General features: G+C 39.3%; 2 protein-coding genes across 4 annotated transcripts in view; one reads left to right on the top strand and one right to left on the bottom strand.

Annotated features, from left to right (window-relative positions):
* The window catches only part of LOC122657824 (serine/arginine-rich splicing factor RS41-like), a 33,912-nt gene extending 23,290 nt beyond the window's left edge, over positions 1-10,622 (bottom strand). The window contains exons 1-7 of one of the 3 annotated variants that reach the window (XM_043852619.1): positions 10,523-10,622; positions 9,227-9,372; positions 7,623-7,735; positions 7,241-7,479; positions 6,883-7,037; positions 6,717-6,822; positions 6,266-6,594 (exon numbers count right to left, since the gene is read on the bottom strand). In XM_043852619.1, the coding sequence (XP_043708554.1) occupies positions 6,558-6,594; positions 6,717-6,822; positions 6,883-7,037; positions 7,241-7,479; positions 7,623-7,735; positions 9,227-9,332 (756 nt within the window). In that variant the 5' untranslated portion in view covers positions 9,333-9,372; positions 10,523-10,622 and the 3' untranslated portion in view covers positions 6,266-6,557. Of the gene's footprint in view, positions 1-6,265; positions 6,595-6,716; positions 6,823-6,882; positions 7,038-7,240; positions 7,480-7,622; positions 7,736-7,917; positions 8,720-9,226; positions 9,373-10,522 lie in introns of those variants that run through there. The other 2 variants (XM_043852626.1, XM_043852631.1) reach the window with 2 other exon arrangements.
* Positions 10,623-17,128: 6,506 nt separating this feature from the next.
* The window catches only part of LOC122657813 (suppressor of mec-8 and unc-52 protein homolog 1-like), a 42,746-nt gene continuing 35,044 nt past the window's right edge, over positions 17,129-24,830 (top strand). The window contains exons 1-4 of the mRNA XM_043852608.1: positions 17,129-17,315; positions 18,697-18,907; positions 20,495-20,647; positions 21,735-21,783. Of these exons, the coding sequence (XP_043708543.1) occupies positions 17,287-17,315; positions 18,697-18,907; positions 20,495-20,647; positions 21,735-21,783 (442 nt within the window). The 5' untranslated portion in view covers positions 17,129-17,286. The remainder of the gene's footprint in view (positions 17,316-18,696; positions 18,908-20,494; positions 20,648-21,734; positions 21,784-24,830) is intronic.

Here is a 24,830-nt window from a genome sequence, read left to right on the forward strand (position 1 = left end):
AGGGATATCTAATGAATAATGCAGTTCTACATTTTGCAACACACTCAAAGATTTTTATAGGATTAAAATAATTCATTTAACGTTATATTTGTACCTCCAAATTCTAATTAGCAACCTAGGAGTTTATTTGCTCAATACACCCGCGAGATCATAGTACTCTAAGCACAAAAGGATCCTCATCCCCCTAATAGATTAAAAAAAGGGGAAAAGAACACTAACTGGTCACATAGCCCCAACGCCTAGACATAGGGGGTGCAAAATGACCACCCCACCCCCAATGGAAAGGCAAAAATCTCGTCCCCCGTGATGCTTGCGCACACTCTCATCGGTCCAATATTGGCACACGGGCCACACGATCAGGTAGCGTTCTATTACACACAAAAAATTCAATCTCCTCTAGTGTTATTTTCAACGTATTGGATTTTTATAGTTACCTTTTTATCTAAGGTTTAATGTAAGTCGTTCATAGTATCATATTGCATTATGTATGACTTCACATAGTGGAAGCTCTAAAATCTCTTCATCACAAATGAGCATAGTTCATAACCTAAAACATAATGACATTTAGACAATTTATTTCCTTTCTCATTTCACTTAACTAATGATTATACACATCAACCAAAGACATAAACAAAGGAAAATGTTTAGTAATCATACAAAACAAATCACAATGTAGAATAAGAGACAGAATACTTCTAACCTTCACTGTAGGGATCCCCCATTCATCATACTTAAACCGATTTTGCTGAAGCAGTTTTCAACGAGGATCCTCGACTGGCTGGTTCTCAACTGTACTGCCAGTCCCCCGCTTCCACCACTGTTAATAAGTAGCAAAGTAATAAGAAAAGAGAAAACATTGAAACCCTGAGAACAGTCACCGTTAACAGACTAAGGAGGCAACTATAACTCCCAAATCATTACAAAAAACAAATTTGGTCCATGTCTAACGAATCAAGCTAACCAAATCCGAGAGACCTATAAATACTGCGTCACAAAATCCACAACTCATGCTCAAAAGCAACTAAAAGTATCACCTTCCAATATACCATCGTCTTTCTACTGCAAAACAAAGCACGAATCAAAGCTTGTATCCAGTAAAATCAAACCCTGCCAATTAGCCCTAATATCGAATAAAACAAAAATGGTATTAGCGAAATTATGAGTAAGATCGATTCAGAACCTCCTGATCGGAATTAAAACCCTAAGATGGTAAATCGACGGAAGTCAACTACAATACAGAGAGAACTAACGAGAGATTAATTGATCACAAAAGCAAATACGACAGAGCGACACCAAGTTCTGGTTTCAAAGATTGAACCAAATTGGCACGCCGAATGAGAATAATAAATGCATTGGAAAAAAATAAGGGGATGAAAAAGGCGTGAACTAATTGAGAATTCAGATAGTATTTGCCCTAATTGTTAACGAATGATAGAGGGAGAGAGAGAAACAAAAAAAAAAAAAAGATTAAGCACCGTTGAAGCAAGCTGAACACACACTTTTTTTCTTTTTCCGATAAATGCCAGACCATCGTATTCCTCAAAGAAAGTGTATTTTCTTTTGATGAGCACCATGATTTGCTGTAATGAGCACCTCGTAGTTGCAGGTTCCATGAGAATAAGGAGGAAAAGAGTTCCTTTGCATTCCCTAAGGCTTGTACCTGTTACGTTGGGAGAACCACTTACTTAATCCGGTAGAAGGGAAGGTAGTGAGTAAAAAGAAAAAGAAGGAAAAGTAAGTGAAGAAATAAAGGCCAGAAGGGGGGAACTAGTAAACTACAGTGTAAAGATCATGGCAAGGCTTCAGTGCACACTAAAACCATCCTACCAACAAGCTAGTAACTGTAATCAAAGGATATACACTATGGCATGGAACAAAAACTCAACCCGGGAAACCGAGACCTGTCGAAACCACCGAGTTAACTCGGTTTCCCAAGTTTCCGAGACAAGTTGAAGAGGGATTTTATAAGATCCCTAGATTCGACCGGGTTTCGATTGGTTTTGATCATATTTCAACGATTTTGACACATATGTCCATCAAAACTAAGGGAAACTTGACTCGAAATTATGACAGACATGTATTTATGCTAGAATCTACTAGAAACCACGATAGACACTTAATTATGTCTAATATCATTTAAGTAAATGTATTTGTATTTCATTTACTTAAGATATTATTCATAAATAAGCAAATATACTCTATTTGAATCCAATAAAAATAGTTAAAAAATCAAATTCCAAAAGTAAAAAGAGTCAACTCCCCAGTTCAAGAACAAAAATTGGATTTCAACAGTAGGTGCAATTTTCAACTTTCAAATACTGGGATTTTTCTCAAATCTAAAAATTCCTTAAATCTTAATATGGTAAGACATTGCTAAAAACCAAAAGTGCGGTAAACTATTCATTTGTTTTGATATCCAAAAAAATATTTTCATTCAGAGCGATTTTGACAGCATTCGCACACACCAAATTAAGTTTAACCAGTACATAACTCCTTCAATATAAATTAGATTTAAGCAATCTTGGGCTTGTTGAAAAGCTATCAAAACAAAGCTTTCTAACAAATCTAAGATTGCTTAAATCCCATTTATATTGAAGGAGTTATGTTCCGATCAAATCTTATTTGATACCATGTCCAAGAACAATATACAATATCAAACTTGGATCAAAACCACAAGTAATATTTTTAGTGTTCTCTATGTGAAACTAATGCATGGATTGGGTTTAAAATGTAAAAAATAGGCAGCACAATAAGAATTAAGGCAAAAAACCAACTTCTGGGCCTCAAAACAATGGTTCGAGTTAGCCTGGAGAAAGTCCCAGGTTTCGACCGAGATATGGTCGAAACCGAGACGAACTCGATTTCTAGCTGGTCGAAACCCGAGTTTTAGAACCTTGGTCCAGACACATCGGGGTGAGTGAAATGATCATCCTGCCCCCCTGAATGGCAGGCCCATGTGTCTAGGCGCAGACTGCACTACGGCATAGAGAACATCAGCCCTAAAAAGTATTAGGTAAAGTTTGATAGACTTTAAACTCCATATTTCATTATACACCTTGAAGAACCCCACTACCTAGCATATCTTACATTAGGTCTTTTCCGCTTTGCTGTGTGTAGGACGCACGGCATTAGGGGCAGGGCAGAAGTAGAGGATCTGGATTTTTCTTACATACACCCGGAAGCAGCAGTACCTCACAACAGTTTGTCTTCTCAAGATTCCTTACTTAAATATCCCCAAACCTGGAGAAGGGTATGGTTGGTTTTTTCATTTACAGTTGCAGTAAGGCTCTGAACACCAAGACTTTTAAATAAAAGAATCATCTGATATTAATTCATTAAAGAAAAAACATTTCACCACTATCCAATTCGATCTCCACTAGCAATAATACCTGCAACTCAGTTCAATTAACGCATTTACACTCGAATTCTTCTTATGCCTTGCCCAAAATGGTCCTACACTTGCACCCACACATTTCATTACAATAGTATCCATACTAAAGCTTCTAACCACTTCACACAAATGAACTGCCAAAGGCATATTGAGTTACTGATAATTAAGTGCAAGCAGGAATGAATTGAAAGCCATAACAAATAATATCCAGGCGTCTTGAACATTGACAATAGATTCCAAATCATGTATGTAAGGCACCAACCACATTCTGCCTTTAACATAGGCACCTGAAGCAAACATTATGAGGGCCAGAACATTGTTTAATTCAAACCACGACAACGACTTTACTCTCTCAAAGTCTAATTTCGATAATATAATCAAACAAGCAACAGAAAATTCATCAAGAGACAGACACCAAGAACGAATACTCTTTAAACAATGACAATAAACATTACACTATGAACAGTAGACAGCGGTCAAAAATGTCAAACCAGACAAGCAGCTTCAAAACAGGGATGTTATGAACACAAAAACAACTACATATAAAGGAAGGAGCCCCACAAAAAGGGTAATTAATAAATTTTTTAACAAATCAAATGGAAGCAAAGCCACAAACTACTTCAACAAAATTAATGGAAGCAAAGCCACAAATAGTCATAGAACATAACAGATCAACGAGCAAGAAGAGCAAGAGCAAGAGCAAAAGCAAAAGGCAGATCTACCATCATTGGAAGAAAAAGAATAATTGAGGCATAGGTTTGTTTTTGAGTGTTTCAGTTGATAACAAAGCCAAAAGGCAAGTACGTGAGCTGTTTGGGGCCTTCGTTTTCTCTTACTCTAATTAAGATAGGGATGTAAATGGATCGAATCAAAATCAAATATAACATTATTCATGTTCGATTAACTTTCTATTGGATTCAGATAGTTTTCAAAAACCAAACTGGTTGTTTGAATATAACTCATCCCAAAAGGATACAAAAATTAATTGAATAAGAATTTTCAACTATCTATTTACATCCTAGTAGAGACTGGAAAGTGGATTCATGAATTTGACAAAGCAGCGTCGCAATCTCACTATCTGTGTTAAGCGACGGAGAAATAGAGAGGATGGGATTTTGAGAAAACGAGAAGGTGAAGGGTTGAATCCACTATCCCACTACGGTTGATGTTGAAGTGTCATATATGAAATTATATAGATGTCCCTATGAATCTCTCCTCTCTTTTTTTCATTCAATTTCTTGTTTAATTATTTGTTATATATCATGAATTTCATCCAATTAGCTATCGAAAGAGTTCATATAGTTTCTAGAAATCGATTTTTCTAATACGAATTCCTCTAAATGAATAAGAACATGAATCAAATATGGATTTTCGACCATTCATTTACATCCCTAAGTAATGGGAGAGGATCTATGTGTTGCAGGTTTTTATTAGCATCTTACATGTCAAGTCGATATCGGGTATCGAAAAAGTATATTTAATTAGGAGAGAAGGTGTCAACACACATTTGCCCATCCAATGGGTGGGCATCGAGCTCCTTTCAAATTTGAATTTGAAACAGCATTTTTTAGGAGCTCGATGGTCAACCATTGGATGGATATCTATGCTGAAGTGGCAACTTGAAAGTTATGCTCAACACGATGGCCGCAGAGGATCCAAATCCATGATAACCACCCCTCTAGATCCATCCCTTACAAGCTCGTCTTGGTCATCTCAAGAAGTTATTCGATTGGCAATAACGATCTCTCTCTGATTCAAAACCAACCCTCGCCCCCTCTCATGTCCTTGTTGGCTTGTTCAATTACAACCCATCTTCAACCAAAATTAAAAACAGTTAACCTCAAGGGGTTAGCACAGTTGGCTTGGAGAGGATATGAGATTCCGCCTCAGGAAGCGAGGTCTCGTGATCAAACCTTCGCCGCTACATAATTTCTTGGGGCCACCCGCCTGAGGCTCACTAGGACCCAGAAGCTCCCGGTTCGTGCGTGACACAGGGGTCATGTACAAGCCCAGGGGGGATTTAGTCGGCCTAAAGTCGAATACCCCCTCTTATCTCAAAAAAAAAAAAAATTTAAAACAGTTACAACTCATCAGACTTCGATAGCAAAATAACAAGAACCTCATCATCATGATGGGAGTAAAAACAAGATCCGGCTCCTCTCCAGGGAGCTCAGCACCCAAGGAGTGCCCAAGGGGCATCCAAGGGTTTGGCTGTGCCGTCTGCATCTCGACTGTGTTGTACACATCTCAGTGCATACCTAAAAATGTGTGTGACACAGACCAACGGCTGGATGCTCCCTTGGCGTGCTGGGCTCCCTCAAGAGGAGCTCAATCTGTAAAAACATGGCTTGAAAATCTGGAGCTGCTGTAATGGAATTGGGTTAATTGATCGACCCAACTGATTCCTATTCGAAACAGCCACTTCACCCAATCCGATTCCAATTACTAAAACCATGAATAATTGAATATGCCCCTCAATTGATGTTAGGTCTGGCGCTCTACTGGTGGTGCTTCACAAGTCCAGTTGTCACTGGCAAACGAAGGGTTGGGAGTAGCAACATGGCTTGCAAATCTGGAGTGGTAATGGATTTGGGTGACTAATTGGGCCAACCATATCGGCCCAACTGACTCCGATTCGATTCCAATTACTCAAACCACTCAATTATTCCCCCCCCCCCCCAAAACTTATTTCTTCCTTTTATTGTTGGAACAAAGAAACTTCAAATTGGAGTTCTTCTTTTTTCTTTCACCGTAATATTTTTTGGCCCACTTCATTCCAAGGAACGAAAAATAAACCAATCTTAACAGAAGAATTTCTATTCTTTTTTCGTTCCAAGGAACCAAAAAAAAAAAGTGGTTATCATGCAGACCCTAAACATTCCATCTTCCAAAACCAACGTAGGGAGGTTAGAGAATATTGTCAAGCAAAAGAAAACATTTTACACCTTGCATGGTTTTGAGAAGATAACAGAATCCCTTCAAAAGTAATAAAATTAAATAAACTGTAAGCATAGATCTGCACTACATGATCCCTAATCCACCAGTTCATAAGCATATCTCACAGTTTAAGATTGCTCCATGAAAATTGCCGATATCATGTCTGCCCCTGTGGGCTCTGTGACAGAGGGAACAACAAATAAATCTTTAACGCCCCCCAATAGTGCACTCAAGATTCAGATCTTTCGCGTGCTGGGGGTGAACGGCTGCATCATCAATAATAAAAAAATAAGCAGCTACATTTCATGATATGCAAAGCAAAAAATAAAAAAAGAATGGTAAACATAAGAAAAATGAAACCATTCAGAAACTAAAAATAAGACTTTACCTTAAATCCCTTTCATAGACAGGGCTTTCAGTTCTACCGTGATCAGGACTAGCCCTTGGTTCAGGCCTAGAATATGGGCTGGGTCCACGGCCATAATCAGGACTACCTCTAGGTCCACGGCCATAATCAGGACTACCTCTGGGTCCGCGGCCATAATCAGGACTACCTCTCTCTCTTCGGTAAGGGCTCCGTGATTGCCCACGATCACGGCTTCTCCTTGCAGGTGACCTATCACGACGTCTATCAGGGCTGTACCCATTTCTTTTTTCATCGTCATCCCGGGCAGCATATTCCACAGAAAGAACTCGATCCCTCAACTTGCTGCACATGAGATTTAGTAATATATTTAGAGAGGGATAGGGACACTGCCCGCATGCTGCATGCTAGCAGCTGCACCAATGGGGGTGCAGGACAGTGCATCATACAGGAGGGGCAGAGGGTCATTTCTATAAAGAAGATTAATAACAATACATGCAACCTGCAGTCCAACCGAGGAAAATGCAGCTATAAGCAAGAGATAATACCTTGTGTTTGTTGCATCCAGTGCTTTGGTGGCATCTTCTTGTGATTCATATTGAATGAAAGCAAAATTCCTTCTAATCCTTATATTCAGTATTTTTCCATATGGATCAAAGTGCTTCTCCAAGTCCCTTGTCCGAGTATGAACAGGGTCAAAATTGATAACAAACAAAGTCCTAGTGGGTCTCAAATTAGCTGAAGATCTTCTTGAACCCCCAGGCCTTCTAATACCACCGCGTTCTTGCTGCAATTAGAAATTTAGATTTGAGAGGTCTAAAATGAGTTGCATTATCAAACAAATTGCCAGAAAGAGATTACTGGAAGTATCACAACATTAGACCAATTAAATGCTACTTTTCACTTTAATCAAAAAGGAAAATATGCTACCTTTGTCCACTCAACACGAAGCCGGCGCCCCTCCCTACCAAATTCTGTCCGGTCGAGTGCTCGAACTGCATCCTCAGCATCTCGCTCATCATCCATATAAATAAACGCAAATCCTAATGGCCACAATGCAAAAATTATTCTTTAAGCAAAGAATACAGTCAACTAGTTTAGAATCCTTTTTCTAAAATGAGATAGCATTGCCACCAACTGAAACACAAAGTTCTACCACTAAACACATCATCTGGCCATCTCTACGAAAACTAGAATCTAAGTGACCAGGAAATCAGAAACAGACCTTTAGCATGAACTAAATGATGTCAATGAATAAGAAGCCAAAAGTGGGTGTCTCATGGGAGGTCAACGAACATAGAGTGCCTTCTCCATCTATTCTGCTGCCTCTGGCCACATGATCAGCAAGGGTTCTACCTTGAGACATGTCTGAAACTGAAGTCTGGTTGAAGGTCATGAGGAATGAAAAGAGATGGTCTCTTGGGGAAATGTGGAATAGCGGTGCCATGGCAGATCAGATCGGCTCTTCTGAAAAACATAAGAAGAGGATGCTCAGGCACGGCAGGAAAGGAATGCCATACTAGCCCATGCCCATCCATCAGCCAGGAAGAAATTGGATGTTCCAAGATATTCCTGCGCCAAAGAAATCTTTGAGTGTTGGGGCTTACACTGCAAAAAACAAGACTTGCTTTTCTTAAACACATCCTGAAACCCCACTAGGACCCCAACAAGATAGGATTGCCATCGCCATGTCATGTTGTCTTGATTTGTTGAATCCATAAAAGCGAGGAACCAGCACAGAAACAGACTTAGATGCAGCCACCTTTGTGGGAGTGGATTCGTCCTTGGAGAATTGGCTTATGCTGAAGGACCCGGCTGCCGCCACGTTGAAACTATGTAGTATAAGCTTTTACCATACACTACTCTTCTTTTATTTCAGGCCATTTCAGATTTGATATCTTTAAAATTTGAGAATTCAAGTTCCATTATGTACTTTCACAAGAGCATTGCCCTAAATGGGCATTATGGTTCAATGTGGTACATGTAAGAGTTGGAACATATGATATCCACATACTGTCAAATGGTCATCCCTCCCTTACAATGTAGTACATGTAAGAGTTGGAACATATGATATCTTTAAAAATTGAGAATTCAAGTTCCATTATGTACTTTCACAAGAGCATTGCCCTAAATGGGCATTATGGTTCAATGTAGTCCTGGTAAGAGTTGGAACATATGATATCCACATACTTTCAAATGGTCATCCCTCACCCACCCATGTCTGATATCTCAATATTAGTCGACATCTGCACTTCTGTGGTACCCATGCTGAAATTGAATGGCATCGGTGTCAAAGTTCAGAAATCTAGTTTTAATTTAACTCTCTGATCCAATACTTTCACATCCAGGTAAAATGGTTTCAAAAATTAATCCAAAGAGTTAGGTGGGGGGTGAGGGAAGAACCAGCTAACAAAACCAAGTAATATGAGCTGGTAATAAATATTACCAATTAGTGGAGTAAATAAAACATATGTTCTTAGTTGACTCATAAAAATCAGAAAACAAATCATAAGTTAACGGAAAAGCCAACGAACCAGACTTCATATCCACCCGGTCAACCCTTCCATATCTGCCAAAAAGTCGCTCAAGGTCAGACTGTCGTGCTTCATACTCAAAGTTTCCACAAAAGATGGGCTTCATTTTCACCAGAAGCACAAGATTTGATAAATTCTTCTTCACCCTTCAAAAAAGAAAAAAGGAAAAGAAGAGAGAAAGGTAAACTATATTAAAAGTAGTAAAATCCACAGAACCCAATCATGAATACCAATTACCAAATATAACATACTTAAGAGTAGCAAAAACAGGGTAGAAACTAAAATGCCATTATAAAAAGTATTAGGTAGAGTTTGATAGACTTGAAACTCCATCTTTCATTGTACACCTTGAAGAACCCCACTGCCTAGCATATCTTACATACACCCAGAAGCAGCAGTACCACACAATAGTTTGTCTTCTCAAGATTCCTTATTTAAATATCCCCAAACCTGGAGAGGGGTATGGTAGGTTTTTCGTTGGCAGTAGCAGTAAGGCTCTGAACACCAAGAATTAAATAAAAGAATAATCTGATATTAATTCATTAAATAAAAAACATTTCACCGCTATCCAAATCTCCACAAATAATAGTTGCAATTCGGTTCAATTAACGCATTTACACTCAAATTCTTATCCCTTGCTCAAAAGGGTCATACACTTGCACCCACACATTTCATTACAATAGTATCCATACCTAAGCTTCAAACCCCTCATACAAATGAACTGCCAAAGGCATATTGAGTTACTGATAATTAAGTGCAAGCAGGAATGAAAGCCATAACAAATATTATCCAGGCGCCTTGAACAGTGACAACAGATTCCAAATCATGTAGATAAGGCACCTGGAGCAATATTATGAGGCCAGAACATTATTTCATTCAAACCACGACAATGACTTTACTCTCAAAATCTAATTTCGATAACATAATCAAACAAGCAACAGAAAATTCATCAACAGAAATACACAAAGAACGAATACTCTTTAAACAAGGACGATAAACATTAAACTATGAACAGCAGACAGCGGTCATAAATGTCAAGCCAGACGAGCTTCAAAACAGGGATGTTATGAACACAAACAACTACATATAAAGGAAGGAGCCCCAAAAAGGGGTAGTTAATATAATTTTTAACAAATCAAATGGAAGCAAAGCCACAAATAGTCATAGAACATTACAGATCAACGAGCAAGAGCAAGAGCAAAAGGCAGATCTACCATCACCGGAAGAAAAAGAATAATTATCTTGGCACATGTTCCAAGAAATCAAGATCAAAAACTTGGGATTGAGAAACCTTACCCTCTATACCTGAGATCCGAATTTTACAACCCCTAAAACCCTAGTTGCAGGAGGAAGGAAATCTGAGATGTTAGGAAAGCGGAAATGCGTTGCTCGTGAGTGGTTGGTTACTCGCGATACTTTTATAACGCCGAAGATTACCTTTGCTGCGTTACAATTTATGACCGACCAGAAACTTACCAAAGACACTCACGTCCGGTCCAATTTTGGACTGTCGGATTGGGACTTCGGGATTTGACGCGATTAGAAATTAGAGGAACAACTATCACCTCCAATTCCTCCAATAGTGGGAGTGGACCCCACCTTAGGTAGTGTTTACGGGCAGGGGGTAGGGTGGTCATTTCCGCCCCCATGTGAGGAACTGGAGAAATTCGAAGGGACAGCGAATTGGAGGAGACAACGATTACCAACTTTGTGGCCCGTACATTTGCGGGTGCTTAAATTTATGATATTTCAATGCGGACAGTGCAGTCTATTGGGTGGCTAGTAAATTTGAATCTGATCATGGTTCTTAAGTATCGATATGGTTTTGCATGTAGCCGATCCCGATACTGTGCGGATACCATATCGGTGACATGGTATGGACAAGGGGTAAAACAGTCTAGAAAATACATTTTTTAAAGAGATTTAGGGATAATTTTGTCTGATATGATCAATCAGTTCCAATATCGTATCGGTTTTGCAAGTGACCGATACCCAATCTGATACCGTGCACTAGAACCATGAATCCGACGGTCCATCCACTATCTTAAAATTTTCACAATTTTTTTAGAGTAAATTACATCTGAGGTGCCCTAAGTTAGTATAATAGATGATTTGGGTACCCTAAGTTTGAAAAGGGACGTTTGGGGTTCCTTCTTAATGGGTGTTGTTCTATATCAAAATTATTTCCAATTTTACTCTTGAGTGTTTGGGTTATTGGATACCTCAAACATGCATCAGGCTCCTCTACTGCTGAGCTCCCCGTATTGCCGTGTGCGCCCCAAACACAGCAAGGCGGCAAAAAGACCACCTTACCCCTACCCAAGCGCCTTGCCCGAGTGGGGATAAGGCGGTCTTTTGGCCTTGTTATGTGTGGGGCACATGGAAGTAAGGGCAACTCAGAAGTAGAGGAACCAGATCCCCTCAAACACCCACTGATCACCACAACCTCCACCACCCATTGCCGTCCCTCTACTACAACTAATCTGCAACTGTCACCACACCTCTATTCCGTTGCCTCGCCTGCAACTCCATCTATTGTTGCATGCAAACCGTCCTCGAAGGCGCCTAGATATTCCACTACACCACCCGCCCCACCTGCAACCCCCTGCACCCCTCACTGTCGTCGCAAACCTCCTATCTCACACCCCTATGTTCCTCCCACAACACTTGTTAAGAAGGAACCCCAAACGCCCATTCTCAAACTTAGGGTATCCAAAACATCTTTTTCACAAACTTAAGGCACCTTAGATGTAATTTACCTTTCTTTTTTTTTTTGGTAAACCATCTTTTTCAGAATTTCATTGACTTAGTCTTAGAAGCCAAGAAAATAAAAGAAAAAATAAAAATGAAAGAGGATTGGGCATACCAAAGCTAGTGGCATACATCAATCACTGGACTGGATATTAGAAAGCAAAGGGATCATTTCCAAAGGAGAAGAGAGGATAAGACATGATGGACACTCTGGAGGAAACTAGCATTTTTCCATGAAATTATGTTTTTTCAATTTTTACTTTGTGTGTTTTATAATGCTATACAGGGCCAAGCTTGGCCGGGTTCAACCCAAGGCCTAAACTCAAGTTCGACCTGACCCTACCAGGACCAAGAAATTACTAAACCCTAACCCATCCTACGGGCTGAAAAATCGGGTTGAGGCCCTGTCCGGGCTCAGGGCGGGTTCGGGCTAGCCAGGCTTTTTTGACACCCCTAGTTGTTTCTCCAACATTTCGCAGAATCAATTCTCAAATACGAGAAACACCAAAATGGTGTTTCTCAAAACCCTGCTAGAATCTATTATATCACCCGGTCCGTTTCAAAAAATCACAGAAACAGACCGGACAACACATACATAATTTGTTTTCAATTCTGCCCCTAGAATAAAAAAAAACATCAGAATCAATTTTTAGTTACCATACAAATCCTCAGTTTCTACTCCATCTCTTACCTATTTCCTGCTTAGTTTAATCCAAAAATAAAACTCAACCAATTAATGTCCTTATTCAACTCCTTTGCTATTACTACAAACTTCATTTGTGTCGAGAGGAATCGTTGTGATTCAGTAAGTCCAAAATCAACCCATTCAGAATCATAACCAGCAATAAAAAATGGACAAGTGACCTTCAAATGTTATACTTTCAACTTGATCATTCTCCTCATATTCTTGCACCTAATCCCCTTCCCCCCTCTAATTGAAAATCTTCAAAGCTTGTTATCTTTTCTTCCCCAATCCCATTGCCTTCTAATCATTTCAAATGGAAGTTATAGGAGAATAATTCGAGCCACAATTTTAGTGTTAAGTGGTTGTGTCTAATTTGGAACATGGATTTACATGATTAACTTAGGTGGCAAAATGTAGAGCCCTCAGACAGGGATTCTGTTATGTGCCTAATGAGGCTCACTTTAGTGTATGGGCACTAGATTGGGCCAGCCTAGTATGGGATAGGTTAAAGGGCTTAATTTAATGCGTTCCATCAACTTCAGAGTTTTTGGCGTATCGATCAAGTACCTAACATTTGGTATCAGAGCTGGACACCACGTCAATGGTTAGTCACGAAAAGTGCTACCTAAGAGAGGGCTACTTGGAGTATAGTGAAAGCTGATGAGCACATTTATGTGTGAAATCTTAAGGCATAAAGCATACATTTTACCACATTGGACAGAGTTACTTTGGTGCTTTCTTGTGCTTTTCAGGTTTTGGGCTATTTTGGGCTATTCTGGACTATCGAGAGCTGCATGTCCCAAGTCACAGGTAAAGTTGTCATTTTTCTTTCCATGACTGTAAAGAGGAATAAATTTGGAGCAAGATGGACACGACGAAACGTAAGTACGCATTCGTTTAGGCCACCATGCAATCGATTATTCTTTTCAGGTCAGAAAAGGATAATGGGTCAGAAATGAGCTGTAGTGCAAGCCCATAGTCATTTTGCCACTGCCCTAGGACATTTTTGACATTAAAGAAGGTACTTCTAAGCAACGGTGGAGATCTACTGCAAGTACAGAATTATTTCAATAATTTTTCATTCTTGAAGAGAGAGAAGGACTGCTACCCACATGGGGGGACCCACACTACCACAGGGTTCCACGATTTTTTAAGGCCCATAGCTGTCCATGATTTTTAGAGGGTGCACACACACCCTCCATGATTTTTCTAGAGGACTTAATGGGTATTTGATTAATTGATTGAGTGGAATCCTAGTCATCACCCTTATTCTCTCTCTCCTCCAATTTTTTAGGGGCACTTTTGGAATTTTACTGGGATAGATTTCTTTTGAAAAACATTCTCTCATCCATGGAAGGTTGAAAAGTCAAAGATACATTGATCTCATTGCTTGAAGAAGACACCTACAAGGAAAAGGAAGCACAAGTTAGCACTAGAAAGTTACTTTTGTAAAAATATAAGGTTTATGTAGCTAGGATTCTCTTCTCTCCCTCTTTCTATTTTTTCTCTTTTTTCTTGGGATTCAAGGCATTGTAAAGGAGGAAGGAGAAGGGAATATTCCCTTATTTTGGGTTTCCTTCTCCAACTCTCTCTCCTCTCCACGATTTTTGGAGGGAGAGAAGCCCCAGATTCGTTGGAAGCCTCCCTCCCTCTCTTCTCTTATTTCTTCTCTCCTTCCCCCTATATATACCCTTTGCCCTTTTGGTTGTAATAAGTTAGTTCTAGTTCAGTTTTTTTAATTTGTTTTAGTTAGTTTTAATTCAGTTTTTAGTTCAATTTATTAGTGAAATTTCCTCTGTTCTTCTTCTAGTTTTTTGCTTTCTAAGTTCTAGTTTGATTTCATGCTTTCAATTCCATGGTTGTAATGCTTTTGATTCATGCTTTAATTTTATGTCTTCAATATGGTTATAATAATTCTAGTTTAGTTTCAAGCTTTCTAGTCTAAGTTCCTAAGTTAATGACAAGACTTGGAGATTTAGAAGAGGAAGCCATGCAATGTTTGTTCAAGTATTCAAGCTCTTCAACTACATTCATGCAAGCAATTTCAGTCCGGTTCAAGCACATCTAGGTTTTTACTCTCCAAACTCTTAAACTCATTCTCCCTCTTTTCTATCTCATTCTCTCTTATTCTATCTCATTCTCCTTCTTTTTCTTTTGTTTTTTTTTATGTGGTTGTGGTGTGTGGCTACAATTTATCCCTTCCAATCCGTGTTAGTTTGATAGGTTAGATGGATATGTGTTAGGACGTCAATTTAATTCGTTAGATGCTTGTGAGTTAGGACGCATTAATTTGTTAGTTTAATTAGTTTAATTTAACACTTTAATTTGGTTCACTTTGCATTACTTTGAAGTGAGTAAAATAAGGTGGCGTATATCTCCTCGTGTTCGACTCGTAGCTATGATTGACTTGTACGCTTGCGGTTATTATTTTGTGCAAACAAAAGCTGTCAAAAAATGGCTACCTGCCGCCATACAAAAACCCTGGAGCAGAGTGGAGCTGCTTGGAAAGGGCTACCTACCTCCAGAGTGAAAGCTGTCGAGGACGACGACTGCGGAAGAGTGGTGGTCTATTATGTGCCTAATGGGACCCACTCTAGTGTATGGGTGCTAGATTGGGCCAGTCTAGTATGAGATAGGTTAAAGGACTTGATTTAACGCGTTCCATCAGCTTCAGAGATTTTGGCGTATCGATCAAGTACCTAACAGATTCCACAGAGTAATATTACTGGGAGAAGTCCCCCTATAGGTGTGGATTTACACATATTCTCTCATCTAGTTGCTTAACAAGGAGTCTTCTACTCCTCGACCTTAGACTCTTTATACTATTTTATATGACATCTCTTGTGATATGTTTCCACCCTTTTCCCAGATCTATACATGGAAACCCAAGAGAATGTTACTGCTTTATAGACTCAACACCACATATGCGCATGACATCTCCTTATAGCAATTAATGACTCAAGTTGTAAACCGACTTGAGTTTGAGTTTGAGTGTGGGTTCACCTCCGTAAGGTGACGTGAGGAGGACTCCCAACAATTTGTTTTAAAGTAAAATACAAACAAATATAAGGTTATAGAATCCATGTAAAAAGGGTTTGGCTAGGGTATTTTTTTTTCTTCCAGTGTTGGTTGTCAACTTGACACACCAATCCTCTTCCTTTATCCAGATTTGGAACCGGAAGCAAATGTTGGCGAAGTTTGCTACCAGCATTTTAAGATAAGTATAACGAAGACGAAGTTCATGTTGTATAACTTTTTGATTATTTTAGGTATCTAGACTCAATCATAAATAAAGAAGGTGATATAGAAGATGTTGTTTCAATGTGCGTTTGGAGTATTGTGTGATCATCGTATTCTTTTAAAACTTAAAAGAAAATTTGATAGTACAACCATATGACCGGCTATGATGTATGGCAGGATGTTGGGCAGTTGAGAAGCATCATATGGATAAACTCAATGTAGCGGAGATGAAGATGTTGAGATGGATGAGTGACAAAACTACAAAGGATAAAGTAAGGATCGATCATATTATAACTGGTTTATAAGAGTAGCTTTGACATATGATAAATTACGAGAAAGTCATTTGAGGTGGTATAACTATGTTTAGCAGAGGCTTTCAGATGTTCTAATATGGAGGGGTGATTTGATTAAGATTGAAAGAACCAAAAGAGCCAGGGGTAGACCTAAAATGACCTTAAGAGAAGCGGTGAGGAAAAACATTGATAACGTAGGAATTGTATCAAGTAAGACTTCGAATAGAGCTGATTGAAGAGCAAGGATTAATGCAACCAACCCCATTTAGTTGGGATAAGATTGTTGTTGTTGTTTTCTGTAAAATACAAACATATGTATTGAATAATAGAAAACAGGTTTGAAGAACAATAAAAAAGAGGAACCAAGCGTAAATGAATATATTGTATACCAAAACATATACATTGTAAATTGAATAAATGGAGGGGGGGGGGGAATGCTGCCTGCCTGCCTAGTTGCGTGGATCCTGTAGATAGACATAGTCGCATGAAAAAAAAATAAATCAACCTACCCCCATAAAATAAAAACGATCCCATCCATGTTGATGCTTTTGCATGCTCTCATTGGTCCTGCAGTGGTGCAGGGGCCATGCGACCAGGCAGCGATCTCTTACTTTTTTTTGGTCTGCTGTTTTTTCAGATTTGCGTGGAAACAAAACTGACTAAAGTGCATCTAGAACCGAACATTTTGGGCCAAAACTAGTTGTCCAGCGAGTTGTTTGGACTTTGGACTAGTAAATGGATCCGTCTTTGGGCTGGCCCAACTCTTACTATAATAAGGCGTTCGAAAATATATGTAACGAAATCCAAAGTTCCAAACCGACCGTAAAAGTAACCTTCATTCTTCCGGAAGAGCCGCAGAAGCACCTTCATTAGGTCGTCTTCAATTCAGTTCAGGCTCTGTAGCTTTAAGCTATTAAGCGCCAATTCTAATTTATTCATTCACTGGGGTTAGGGTTCTTCTCAGTTCAACTAGAAGATCGGAATTAACCTGAAGCAGTCATTAATAGTTAATGGGAAAATCGAGCTTTCGACGTTTTTGAAATCTTGAGGAGTGTAGTGCTTTTCTTCTTGTATTCCCAGCAACAGCAACGATGTCTACCCTCGAAATCGAAGCTCGAGAGTATGCTTTCTGCTTAAACTCTATACCCTCCACCACATTGCTGTCTTTTTCCCTCTCTCTCGGTTTATAAACATAACGGTTTATTGCCTTGAAACGTTTGTAGTAAGGAACCAAAGAAATATATTTCGCACAATTGGGTTGCTTGATATGTTTCCTCCTTAATTTCTCAGTTGCTTCGGTTGCGAATGGTTTGAGAAGTTCTGTGGAATTGCATTAAGTTACAGAGCTTTTGTTTGTAGCGTACTATGCTTGCATTTGTTTATTTTCGGTGTGGAGTAACTTGGATTTGGCCAAGTTTCTATACTTGAATCAGTTGCTGTACGTTTTGACAATTTGGATTACATGACTAGGAAGTTAGGATTACAATGGCTCACATGGTTAGGCTAACATCAAGTTTCAAGTTGAAACTAAAAAATACAAATGATGCACACACTGTTGGAGGCTAAGTCTTCACGCTCCCATCTTTATCTCCTTATCCATGTGTGGTACTGGTCGTGCATACAGAGGGAGTCCCAATTTGTGTGTGTGTGTGTATGGTGGGGTGGGGTGGGGTGGGGTTGGGGGGGGGGGGGGTTGGTATTTGACAGCTGATAAGACATTGCAAAGGGTCATGCCCATGGTTTTAGTGCACGGTATCGAAACGTGTATCGGTCAACTCGAAAATTGATACGGTGTCGGTAAGGATTGGCCGTATGCAATTGCGGGTTTACGTGAAATCACTGCTATTTTTGATCGCGACAAGATCAACAATTCCATGAGCTTGGGCTTCTGTTGCTGACATAAAAACATCCCTTTCCATGTCTTCGGATACAACCCATAAGGGCTTTCCCGTTCTTTATACATAAACCCTTGTGAGGGTTTCACGGAGTTTAAGTAGCTCTTCCGCTTCCAGGACAAATTCTCCTGTTTGTGCCTCATAAAAAGAACTAGCAGGTTGGTGTATCATTACCATGATGGTATAACATAATGAAAAGTTTTTCTATCTCATATCTTGGGGTGAAGGGAAGAGATAAAGAATACCAAGAAGAAAAAAAGAGAGGTTTTTGACCGATTTACCCCTTGTCCGTATGGTGTCACCGATACGGTATCGGCAAGGTGCAAAACCGGTACGGATCGCCCGATACGGGTGATCTTATACTGATACTTAGAACCATGGTTTTGCCAATAATGATTGCAAAGTCAATAAATTAGCAATTGATTCACATGTGACTAGGTATTGTGGCCTCATTATGAATGTGAATTTCACTATTAATTATAATTTAGTTTCCCCCCCTCTCTGTACAGTTGATTCTTTTGTAACCATTTGTATCTATCCATCTTAGTTCAACACTGTTGGAATGGGAAGAACATCTGGTCTGATCTATAATAAATTTTTTTGCAGTGTGATTAAGATTGTACTTCAGTTTTGCAAAGAAAACTCGCTACACCAAACTTTTCAGACATTACAGAATGAATGCCAAGTTTCTTTGAATACAGTTGATAGTCTTGAAACATTTGTTGCCGACATCAACAGTGGAAGGTGGGATGCAATATTGCCTCAAGTGGCACAACTTAAGCTTCCTAGGAAGAAGCTGGAGGACTTGTATGAGCAGGTATCAATTATATTAATTGACAAAATAAAATGTACGTTCTTGTGTTTCTCATTTCATCTTAATATCTATTGATCACCTAATAATTGTTGTAAACAAATTATGCCTGGGTTTAGAAATTAGTATACAAAAATGGCCAAATTGTTCAGAAATTGATTTTTTTTTTGAACATGCCAAGTATCAAGGTTTGAAAACTCGGGTCTCGGAGCCATCTCGGCCCAGCAAAAAACCGAGTTGGGCCAAGATCTCGCTGAAATCTCGGCGAGTTTATGCATTTTTTTTTTCCTGACTCGGAAGCCCATCTCGGTGGGTTTTAGACCTCTTTTGGGTCTGAAAACCGGTATACAGCCTATTTTAGGCCATTTAAACACAATGACATTATTAGATTTTGCAAAAACAAAGTCCAAATAGGAGTTTCAGTTAGTGGGAAAGCAGGACAGACACTTACTTATTCTAAAAACCAGGACAGACACAGGACAAATAGTCTTATTTATGCCTAAATAACTCCTTCAATATAAATCAGATTTAAGCATTCTTGGACTTGTTGGAAAGCTTTCAAAACATAGCTTTCCAACAAGTCCAAGATTGCTAAAATCTGATTTATATTGAAAGAGTTATGTACTGGTCAAACTTAATTCGGTGTGCGCGAATGCTGTCAAAATCGCTCTGAATGAAAATAATTTTTTGGACATCAAAACAAATGAATATTTTACCGCACTTTTGGTTTTTAGCAATGTTTTACCATAATAAGATTTATGGAATTTTTAGATTTGAGAAAAACCCCAACATTAGAAAGTTGAAAATTGCACCTATCGCCGAAAATCCAGTTTTTGTTCTTGAACTGGGGGGTTGACTTTTTTCTTTTTGGAATTTGATTTTTTAATTATTTTTATTGGATTCAAATGGGGGGGGGGGTATTTGCTTATTTATGAATAATATCTTAAGTAAATGAAATACAAATACAAAAGCATTTACTTAAATGATATTATGCATAAATAAGTGTCTCTCTTCTCTGTCTTGGTTCCTGGCATACATAGGTGTCTGTATACCAAGAATTTCCAGCAAGATCTCGAGATCTAGCACTCATATAAAGGACCTACATGGGTATTTTCCTATGTCATCCGAGATCTCGCCGAAATCTCGGATCTCGGAGAGATATTGACATTTTAAGTTTCGTAGGCCATCTCGACTCGGGAAATTGGAGAACCGAGAATCTCGGCGTCGCGAGATTTCGGACTATGCCAAGTATAAGAAAATGAACTAAATTTCACCCTACCAAAATTCATATGTTTTATTATTGTATGAGTTTGCAAGGAAAGGAACATACCTTCCTGAATTGGCTTCCATAACTCCAAAACCAAATTGACTTGCCAGCTAGGACCATTAATCTGTGTGAATTTATATATTCTTCTTCTCTTTTTTCCGAGTCTTGTCAATTATCAAAGGAAGTCTGGATAAAATATAAGAAAAAAGAAAGTTAATGGCTACAGTTGTCTTTCATGTGCTTTTTAGCTTTCTATAATCCTAGTTATTTGAGATATCAGGCATGAATTTTGATACAGTTCTTATGCCAACCCTTCTGTTCCACAGATTGTTTTGGAAATGATTGAGCTTCGGGAATTGGATACTGCTCGTGCTATATTGAGACAGACTCAGGCAATGGGTGTAATGAAACAGGAGCAACCTGAAAGATATTTGAGACTTGAGCATCTCCTAGTTCGTACATATTTTGATCCACATGAGGTTGGCAAGCTTATTTCGATTATAATATTCGATTTTAATTATAAAATGTTTGCATATTTTTCATAATTTTAACATTTGTCTTATGAATAGAAAAACATTAGTGCAAAAGAATAATGACAAACCAAAATGTGTGCTTGCCAGAGGAGCACCTATAACTATACCTGAAGACAAAGAGAAAATACAAGAGAGGGAAATAAATGCCATACTAGGGCAAGGAAGTCCCATGATACATTTCTATAAAAACATTTTATATTGAGATTGTTTGCCATCTAATAACCAAGGGTTCCATCGAAACAAATTTTCAAGTTAGAACCCATGGTCCTAGTCTCCTGATGAGATGTGAGAATTTTCACGTTCATTGACCTCCATTTGTGTCCATCCAAATGCTTTGGATGCCTACCTGTCAACCATTACCTCATAAAAGCCTCTCGTGGCATGATCCTACATGATGATGATAAAAGCTCCTCTCTGGAAGAATCTTCTTTCCAACTACGCATGAATATGCATGTGTCTCTTTAATTATGCTGCTTGTCCCCAAAGCCCTGGGTTACTCAATGAACATCCCTCAAGTCCAATTTAACAATATTAACTAAGGCCATTCTGTGCAATAGTAAAGACTTGGGCTGCTATCTTGACGACGCAGGTTCAAGTCTGAGAGAAGCCACTTTGTGGGCAAAATGCTGAAGATTAGGACTGATTGTCTAACCCACCCGGGCCCTGGGAAAATGGGACTTGGACTTGCACAGGGTTGTGGCCCATTAACTGGGTGGGGACAGAATCTTTTGGTGGGTTCAGGTCATGAGAGACTGATGCTGGCTCAGTGAGTCTTGCATAGTTCTCTTGCCATGATTTTCTCAGGGAAAAAGCATAGCAGAATCCACATCGTGCAAGGCCTAGCACAACAGGTGCCTCTTTGTTAGGCAAGTGGAGGTATCAAGTGGCTGATCTGAACCGTTGGTTATACCGGGTGGACCCCCCAATTTGGACACATATCAAATTTGTTAGTCCAATTCAAGTCTCCCTTTAGAATGGCATGTGGGATTAAGGAGTATCTGCTTCCTATTAAAACATTTATATCATGTGACAGGCTTATCAAGATTCAACCAAGGAGAAGCGCCGTGCTCAAATTGCTCAAGGTGTGCTTATCTAGGCTCTCTGTGTTGCTTTTACTTTTCTCTTTGTCTATGATAATGTTATGAAAAATCATGATAACTGTAGTAATATTATCTTTTAGGGAATCTGTCACAACTTGATAAAGGAACCCATACCCTTCTCACCGTTCAAGTCCCTACTCAGAACAGGTACTGGAAGTAACTTAAAAGTGAGTTCAGTTTCAAAAATATTAGGTAAATACCATTAGATTGAGTTGCAGGAAAATGCCATTGTTGTAAGTTTATTGCACTTTGAACTCACTTTTTAATCATTTCCAGTGCTGTGCTTGTTTCAGGATTAAATTTGACAAGTGAGATGGGAGTGGGGTCCTCTTTCGGAGGGACTTTTCCATGTGTGTTCAAGTATGTCACATGGCAATAAATCATGTCCTTGTGACCAAATCAAATGTCACTGGGGAATAAATCAATGACCTTGTGACAAAAATCAGATGTTGCTAACATGTTTTTACACTTATATTTTGCTGTTGTCAAATGTATAAGCACTTAGTATAGATTTTTCCTCCTTTATGTCTAGGTTTTATTGTTTATTATGACGCTAATATTATTTACTGTTCTTACTTTGGAGTAGCGGCTAGGGTTCTTCCACCCTATCTTTTATTTTTTGTTTGGGTTGAGACATTTTCTAACATTTAGGGTTGCCTGTGTGAAATCACTGTAAATGATCATGCAATGATGAACCTTGTGTTCTCTTTTTCCTCTCCTCTTTATTGTTCCCTTAATGAGTACTGCGGGATTTCTGTACTAATTGACATCACTGTCTGCTTCACACTGGTGCAAATGCAGTGTGGTTGGGCCAACATTTTTAATGCAAGACCAGATCTACAGTAGTCAACTAGACCCAATCTCACAACAGGATCTCAAGAACACAGTCAAATCATTCAAAGTCAACAAAAAGTCAACCTTCTCAGATGAAGGTCAAACTTCAATAATCAGTCACAAATGACGAGGATAGATACCCTTCAGAAGATGGGAGAGAGTTAATGGTCAGATTGAGAGTAATTAAAGTAATTCAAATCCGAGAGAAAAAACCAGCAAAGAGTAAATCTGAATTAAATTCAATCCAAGAGTTGGATTGAATCTTAGTCTAGGTAGAACCAATAAAACCTCCAAATTAGAGACAAATCAGATGGTTAGATTTAAATTAATTAAACAAACTCTAATTATGAAACCAAAACACGCAGAAATCAGGTGATTTTGTATTGAATCAGATCTGCAAAGCAGATCAACTCAAAAACCTGGTCGACTGGCCTTTTTGGGTGACTCAATAATATCCCAAAATCCTTCCCTGGTTTGATGGTCAGACCTCTCTCAGACGGGGATCGATTCAGATAAGAAAACAGCTCTAAAATAGAGCTACCACAGGGTTAAAAGTCTGGTTCTATGGTTGTATTTTTTTTTTTTTTTTTTGGGTGAATAAGAATTTCAATACCAAAAGAAGAAGAGAAGAAATTACAAAAGGCCCTAAAGAGGAAGAGCCCAACCAGCCAGCCTAAGCATTAGCCGGAGCAACCAAGGAGACATTTGAGAGACCCCAGGACTGAACAATGGTCCTGTTCCTATGGGTGTCTTTACAAGTAGAGGGGGGGAAGTAAGGATAGTTTTGCTTTAATTTCAAAAGAAATGGAATCCCAAATCTTTTGGAAAGGCCGAGAGATGGAAGTCCATTTTCTCAAATTACGCTCCATCCAAATATGGTTGAGAGTAGCACAGAAAGCCATCTTCCCGACCGTGTCACAAGTAGAGGAGCCAGCGAAAGTCATATCAATCCAAATCCATTCTCTAGCGAAGGGAAGAATACGCCTTCAGCCAGGCCAGCATTTAAGGAGCACCCCCTTCCATATTGCAGCTGCAGTAGGACAATCAAAGAAGAGATGGTTCAGGTCTTCATCATTGTTCCAGCAGAGGCAGCAAGCACAAGGAACTGAGATCTGGCGGCTGCGAAGAAAGGCTTGAGTAGGGAGACAATTGTTGAAAACTCTCCAGGCTGTAAAGCAATGCCTAGGAATGTGATGCTTGAACCAAAGGAGCCTGTGCCAAGGGACCAAGGGGCCTTTCAGGCGAATAAAATTCCAAGCAGCCTTGGAAGAGAAGGAGCAAGAGCTGTTGGAGTTCCAATTGACGCAATCACCTCTTGAGGCAACCCTTCTAGTGACCAGATGGAGGTCATTCCAGATAGGAGTGAGGATAGGACCAGAGATGGGGGGAGCCCAACCATTGTGGTCTAAAATATCAGCAACCAATGAAAGCCTATGTAAGCCTGAGGAGTAGATGGATCTGGGGGTAACCTGATGAAGCAGAATTCCCATAGGGTGCCAGTTGTCAAGCCAGAGGTAGGTAGACTGACCATCACCAATGGTAGAGCGAATGACTTGAAGAGCCAAATGATGGCTGGCAATGATTTTCTTCCAAACCCAAGAAGCATCGGAACCCACAGAGGCAGTCCAAATGGAATCATGGCAAAGGCGGCCCGAGTAGATCCAATCAACCCAAATGCTCTTCTTTTTTGAGGCTATCTTCCAGAGGAGCTTGAAGATACCAGCTGAGTTCACTTCTTTGATACGCCGAATGCCTAGACCTCCTTCCTTCTTGGGAAGGCACACTGCAGCCCAACTCAAGGGATGAAGAAACCTGGAGGAGTCAGAGCCCTTCCAAAGGAATGAAGCCATAAGAGCTTCCATGGCCTTGATAGTAGATTGAGGGAGTCCATAGATACCCGACCAGTAGATATACGAGGCTTCCAGAACTGATCTAATGAGGGTTAGCCTGCCAGCATACGAAAGAAGCTTGCTTTTCCATAGCTGAAGTCTCTTACGCTATGGTTGTATTTTAACTCTAACAAATATGAATAATCAATGATAGATTGTAGAGAGTTGGTCAACACAAATCAGAGAATCAAAACAAGAATAGAAGGCTAGATTAATGGAGTTCAAACAGTAATTAAAAAAAAATTTCAGAGAGCAGAGCGTAACAAGACGACAGGGAAGAACAACCTATCTCAGGTTTCAGGTATC

This window comes from Telopea speciosissima, chromosome 1 (assembly GCF_018873765.1).
Source record: "Telopea speciosissima isolate NSW1024214 ecotype Mountain lineage chromosome 1, Tspe_v1, whole genome shotgun sequence".
Taxonomy (NCBI): domain Eukaryota; kingdom Viridiplantae; phylum Streptophyta; class Magnoliopsida; order Proteales; family Proteaceae; genus Telopea; species Telopea speciosissima.